General features: G+C 57.4%; 1 protein-coding gene across 1 annotated transcript; it reads right to left on the bottom strand.

The window, feature by feature from the left end:
* Positions 1–678: 678 nt before the first annotated feature.
* On the bottom strand, positions 679–6,146 carry LOC125320292. The gene is made up of 3 exons (XM_048292426.1): positions 4,545–6,146; positions 4,101–4,288; positions 679–765 (listed from the first exon to the last, which is right to left on the bottom strand). The coding sequence occupies exons 1-3, from the start codon at positions 5,926–5,928 to the stop codon at positions 679–681; spliced, it is 1,659 nt and encodes a 552-aa protein (XP_048148383.1). The 5' UTR covers positions 5,929–6,146.
* Between the last annotated feature and the right edge of the window lie 352 nt (positions 6,147–6,498).

Raw genomic sequence — 6,498 nt, 5'->3', positions numbered from 1 at the left:
GCAGGCCCAGCGGGCCAGGCTGCGGCGAGCGCAGCCCCGGCCGGACCGTCCCGCAGCCCCCGGCAGCGCGGCACAGCCGGCACCGCTGCCGGGCCCTGCCGGCACAGCTGCCTTGCCCAAGGACAGCCCCTGTGCCGGCCGGGGCAGCCGCGCTGAGCGGCCCCAGCACGGGCAGGGCCCGCTCCTGCCCAGCCGGCCAGTGCCCGCGGCCAAAGCCCACGCCAGCCTCACGCCCACCCTGCCTCAGCGGCCCTGGGGCCTCACCCAGGGTCTCGGGCGGCAGCAGCAGGTCCGTATTCGCTGCTCTCGCTGTGGCCTTCCGCTTCTCCCTGCTGGTTCTCGTCACTCTTCCGCTCTTCTCAAGGTCTTCAGGGCAGCTGTGGCAAAAGTGGAGGCTCTGGAATTGGTTCCAAGGCCTGGCAGAGCTGCAGTCCCAGACCCCTCCGTGCACCCTGCTGGCCCCCTCCATGCCCTCAGCCCTGCCATGCCCTTGGAAAACGCACAGCCGCCTTCAGTTTCTTCAGACCCCCACAGTCCTCTCACGCCCCTCAGTCCCCTCAGATCCATCCTGTCCCCTTAGACCTGCCAACCCCCTCAGCTTGTGCCACTTCCCTGTTACCTCAGTGCCGCTTCGCCCTCTGCTCCCCCAAACCCCCCAGTCCCACCAGCACCTCAAGGTCACCGTCCCTTCAGTGTCACTGCCTCCTCAGCGTCCTCAGCCCCCTCTGTCTCACCGTCCTCCAGCAGCTCCTCAGGGCGCAGGGCCTGCGGCCACCGGCAGCTCCCACCGCTCCAGGGACACCGGGGCTGCAGCTGCTGCTCCGCCCGGCCCGGCCGCCAGCTCGGAGCCAGCACAGGAGGAGGGGACAGAGGGGGCACAGGGGGAAAAGCAAGAGATTAAAAAGGTGGCTGAGGGCAGAAGGAGCTTAGAATCCAGCCTAGGCCTATATAAACATCAATCTATGTATCTAAACACCCAAATATCTCTAACTATATAACTATGTACATTTATAAATACAACTTATATATATATAAATTTTTCTCTACACATATATAACTATAACTGCAAATCTATAACTGTAACTGCCTATGTATAAATATAATTATATCATATGTATAACTATATAAATTTACACAGATCTATAAATACATGCACCTATAAACACAACTGTATAAATCTATAAATACTATATGTAACTAATAAGTAGAGTATATAAATACTATAAATAACTATATGGATATATAAACATAACTATAAACATCTATAAATCTAGCTACAAACAGAGGGATTCCACATGCCCGATGGTCACAGGCTCTCCCTCGGTCCCTTCCTCCCACGCAAGGCAGCCCTCCTGGAGAGGTAGATCAGATGGAATCTGGGAAGCAAAAGGAACACTGAGTCAATATAGGCCTTCAGGCATCTCTCCTTTTGGAAGTAACTGCCTTTCTATCAAAGACTGTAAAAGGTGACCTGAAAGGCAGACTCTCACTTGGGAGTTTGAAGGCTGCTCTTTAGAGAACAGGGAGCATTCCAAGTTTGCAAAACCTCCAAAGGTTTGAAGTATCCCGATAGAGTCTCAGCACCCGCAGTGCAAATGGCACCAACGAGAGCCTGAAGCTCAGACAGTCCCAGCTTCTTCCCACACAGAAGCCCAGCCTTGTTCCTCCTCTGTGCTGACAGAGACACCTCAGTCCTCACTGAAACGGCTGAAGCTGAAGGGTGCTGTGAGCTGGGTTATGAACCAGCTCCATTACCTGGGACCTACAAACTGCCCTCTGCAGTGAGCAACAGCGGCTTCAACTCGACCATCAGCTCTGGCAGGAAGAGCTGGGAGGGAAAGAGCTCCCCATGAGGCCTGCAGGCTGCACCAGCCTTGCTCAAGAATGCAGATCCAAGGTGCTCTCTCTCTCCTGTTAGTTCTCGCTAATTTGGGGTAAGTTAAGTTTTTCCTTTCCAAATCATAAATCCCTGTGGTTTATGATTTGTTTGGCCTCTGAGCTTCTGCTGCTTGTATTTTTAACGTGGCTCACTAGGGCTACCAGCAGATTGGTCCTACATTGATTTAATGTGCTGAGACAAAAAGCTCAGACTTCTACATTGACTTTTTGCTGGGGTTTTGCTCTCTTGCTTCAAGAGTCACTCAGTGCTGCCTCCAGAGCACTGTCACCCTGCAGCAAACTCATCCACGGACTTCAGCTCAAAATTGGGACACCCGGGTTGGTGACACAACTCCCACAGGGTCAGGGTTATTCACGGCTCTCTGGCCACAGCACAGCACTCGGTGTCAGTGCCTCTGGAGAAGCGTGGAGGGCAGGGCTCGGGGAGGCTGTGCCAGGGCAGGAATTGAACGAAAGGCACCAGGGAGCACCAACCCTGCAGACAGGAACTCAACTCTTCTCATCTCCCTTCCTGCCAGAGGCAGGCTCAGAGCAGCCGCCTCAGAGCTCCCTAAAGCAGTGTGGGCTCTCTCCTTACCAGGCTCCTCGGGCTCTGGGGAACTGTTCCTGCAGCTCTCGGTGCCAGGTGAAGCTCCCTCTGCTGCAGCCCTGTTCCCAGCCTCCCCTCCTGAAGACTCAGGGGCAACACTAAGATTGACCTGAAAAGAAAACCAGAAAGAAAGAAACCCAAAGATCACTTACTGTTTTCTGCAGGGACACAGTAGATCAGAGCCTGCCACATTTTCTTCTCTTGAAGAAGAAAATGCTCTTGAAAACTGCTGTGTCTGAGTTTACAGAAGACAGAACTTCATCACACTTGGCAATGAGATATTGGGGATCCCAAAAAATCCCACACTCCACCTTGACTCTGCCCTTCCTGGCTAATATATCTGCAGCAGGCAGTGGGTCTGCATATTAAACAAAACAGAGAAATTCTTTGGCAAAGTTGTATAATAATACGCAAAAAGGCCAGTGCCAACACAGGAACTGAACACTCCAGGCAAGGCTGGGAAGAGGCAAGGGTTAAGAGGAAGGGGATTCCTAAGTCAAAGAGGGAATCTGGCAAACACAAGGACTCATGGTCCCTGACTGAACTGCTCTTCCACACAGAAGCAGCCCCTGGGCTTCAAGGAGTCCTTAACCCTTTCATGTCCAGCATCATCATTGTCCTGCTCACCAATCACACAAGTCATGGGGCCTCAAAAACAACACTTCTGCCCCCTAAAAGCTCCACTGCTCACACACTTTCATCCCTTGTTCCTAACAAAGAAGTCTGGGCCCCAAAGGCCTTCAACAGTGGAGAAGACTGACTTCTCAAACACAGTCCAAAAGCTGCCAAAGCTGACAAAGTTGACACTGAACACATGCAGTGGGCACTAAGGAAGGAGTCCCGCCAGCTCCTGGCACAAGGATGTGCCCCTCCCTCCACAGCCCTGAGCAGAACAGCAGAACAGTCACATCCAGCTGCAGCTTTGCAGGGACTGCATGGGAGCACACATCTCTTCCCACAGAGATGCCCAAGAGGAAGGTGCCTGAGCTCTGGAACACGGAGAGCAAGACTGGCAAGTTTGCCCAGCTGAGGATTTGCCAGATAGAAACTGGAATGGAGGCACCAGGCTACTGAGAAGACAAGAAAGCTGCAGCTCCAGCCCATCCCCAAGCACGGCTCTGGCAGCGCCTGCACGCTCGGCTCGGCACAGCTCACACAGCAGCAGCAGCAGCAGCTGCAGCCCAGCCCTTGCTTTGCCTTGGCCTTCCCACCCAAAACAGGCAGAGCCCACGTCTGCTGCTCTAACAGAGGCACCTCTCGCATGCCCCTCCCTGCAGGGGACACTTTGCCTTCAGTGGCAATTCTCCCCACACTCTTCTCTTCTTTCCCATCACACAGAGCCTCTTAGAACCTACAGAGCATCACCACAAAGGCCCCTGCACCAGGGATTCTTCCCAGCAAAAGGAGCACCCAAACCTGGCCACCACAGGCTCACGCCTCTCATCCTCACTAAGGGGGGAAACTTTCTCATTCCTCTTCTTTCAGAAGTCTTGCTTGAACAACAAGAATTCCATCACTAAATAATCATGAAATCAATTCAACTAAAGAAACCTTTGCAGCAACGTTCAAAAGCTCTCCGCCCAGCCCCTTCATACCCACCCAATGGAGTTACCTGAGCAAAGGGAGACCTTTCAGCCATGGATCTCCTGATCTCCCGAATCATTTGCTCGACCTGAAGGCCCAGATCCACTGAAGGCAATTCCTCTTGCCCAGGTGCATTTTGTGACCCGCTGGAGGCCGTCGATGCTGCACAAGCAGCGCTGCCAGGTGGAGCACTGGAGGCTGAACTGCCCGGTGTGCCTGCAGGAATCCAAACACATTGGTCAGGCTCCAGAATGTGGCTTTGGGACACAGAGCTCGATTGCCGCCTTGCAGCAAACATCACAGGAAGCACACAGGAAAACCAGACAGAGACTCTTTTGGTTTTCCAGGTCCCCCTCCCTTGTAGGTTTGACAATTTCTATCCGAGAATGACAGAGCGTTGTGGGGAAATACTTCAAACGGTCACTTTTCATGACCTTTGGGAAAAGCAAGGGCAGTAGAACACTTTTCCTACCTGATGGCTTGCGGGCTGGGGACTGCTGCTCCGTTTGGAGCTGCTGGAAGCTGCCCGGCGGGATCCTGAGCAGCTCCCGCGCGGCCGGAGGCGGCCGCTCCGTGTGGGGCTGCTGGAAAGCCCAGGGCGGCAGCCCGGCCGGCGGCGGCTGCAGCCCGTACAGCTCCTGGAGGCGGCTCAGCCCCTCCCGCCTGACCGGCAGCAGCGGCTCCCCGTAGAGCCCGAGGAGCTCGCAGGGCGGGATCCTGGGCACCTCCCGCTCGGCAGGCAGCGGCCGCTCCCCGTACAGCTCCTGGAAGCGGCTGGGCCCGTCCCGCCGGGCCGGCTGCGGCCGGTCCCTGTGGAGGAGGTGGAAGCCACAGGGCGGGCGCCGGGCCAGGAGCGGCCGCTCTCTGGGGGGCTGCTGGAAGCGGCTGGGCCGCCGGCTGCGCAGCTCCCGCCCGTCCGGCAGCGTCCGCTCCCTGTGCAGGGGCAAGAAGCCGCTGGGCGGCCGCCCTGCCGGCAGCGGCGGCCGCTCCCGAGGCAGCGCCTGGAACCGCCCGCGCCCCTCCGGCCCCGCCGGCCGCGGCCGCTGCCGGGGGCGCTGCTGGGAGCCGCAGGGCGAGCGCCTGCGCCGCTCCGGCCCGGGCGCCAGGCGGTGCTTGCTGGCCGTGCTCCGGCGCCTGATGCGCAGCAGGAGGTGGGGGCGGTCGCGGCGAAACCAGGGGTTGCTGTAGTGGAGCCAGGCCCCGGCATCGCCCGGCACAGCCGCGCCAGCCCGGCCCGGCACCTTGTAGAAGCCGTAGCGGTTCAGCTGCCGCACGATGCTGCGGAACTGCGTGGCTCTGAAGGTGCGCGGGGCCGGCCCCTGGACGCCGGGCGGGCTGAGCAGCTCCTGCTCAAAGAGGGCGCGGTCGATGAGCAGCCCCCGGCCCTGGGTGTCCCAGCGCACGGAGCGGACGCGGGGGCTGTTCGCCAGGCGCCACAGCTTGGCGGGGAAGGTGCTGGCATCGAGCCCGGCGGGCAGCGGCAGCTCGGCCATCGCGCCTGTCGCCCACTGGCGCCGCAACGGCCGCAGCGCAACGGCCGCAGCTGCAGCGGCGGCGCGCGGCCTGAGGGGGGCGCTGCGCTCGGCCCCGCGCGGGAACGAGCGGCACAAAGCCGGGGCTGCGGGCACAGCGCGGGCGGGGCGGCTCCCGGGGCGCTGCCCGGGCACGGCACGGACCGGCACGGGGCAAACCCTTGCTTTCTCTGCCTGGAATCGGCCTTCTGCCTTTGCTTCGCAGCACGACCCCAAACCACCAAGGCAAGCGCAGCAAATTTCAGAAAGGGTCCAAACTGAGGAATCCCATGGGAAACTGTTCCTATGTGTCAAGTGACAGCCGCATCTCTCTGTGTTCTGCATGGCTGAAGGGAGGGAGGAAAAAGATCTTCGACTGAGTAGCTTCACTCTTTTGCTTGGGGTTGCTAACAGAGTTCCCTACTTCAAAGCGGACTGGTCCAACAAGACCAGGGGAAATGATGGAAAGGAGACACTTGAGGACTTGCTTTTTGCCTCTTTTCCAGCTAACTGGCTGGTTCTGTCTCACTGTCTCTGCCTGTCTTGGGCACATTTGGCCCAGTTCTCATTCTCTGGAGTCAGAAGCAGCAACAGGAAGGGGCAGCAATTTTGTCAGCGTTGCCATCAAAGCTTTAGTCCCGCACCGTGGATGGATGTTGCCGTCCCCAAGGGATTAATGACCTAGAGTTGTAGTGAACTCACGCTGGTGTCTCTCCGAGAGATTTTGCCTTTTTCTTTCCTCAGGAATCATTTCTTCTCTTCTTTTTTTTCCCCAGTCTGGGGAGAGTTCCAATGCAAAATCCCTCCTGCAGCCAAGTCTTTTCAATGGAGACTAACCAAGGTGATCTTCCAATCCTCTGTGCTTAGTGTCACTTGTTATTTTAAATTCTCTCTGGAACTGGAAACATTTTTCTG

The sequence above is a fragment of the Corvus hawaiiensis genome, chromosome Z (assembly GCF_020740725.1).
Source record: "Corvus hawaiiensis isolate bCorHaw1 chromosome Z, bCorHaw1.pri.cur, whole genome shotgun sequence".
Classification (NCBI taxonomy): Eukaryota; Metazoa; Chordata; class Aves; order Passeriformes; family Corvidae; genus Corvus; species Corvus hawaiiensis.
The sequence above is the reverse complement of the archived record's forward strand: the minus strand, read 5'-3'. Positions and strand labels throughout refer to the sequence as shown.

Bases quoted from the DNA above. Each gene is read 5' to 3' on its own strand.
- LOC125320292 (XM_048292426.1), bottom strand. From the start codon at position 5,928: ATGCAGAACACAGAGAGATGCGGCTGTCACTTGACACATAGGAACAGT. The intron at 4,289-4,544 runs GTAGGAAAAGTG...GGATTCCTGCAG, and splicing joins CCCAGCCCGCAAGCCATCAG to GCACACCGGGCAGTTCAGCC. The intron at 766-4,100 runs GTAACTCCATTG...CGGTGGCCGCAG, and splicing joins AAAGGTCTCCCTTTGCTCAG to GCCCTGCGCCCTGAGGAGCT.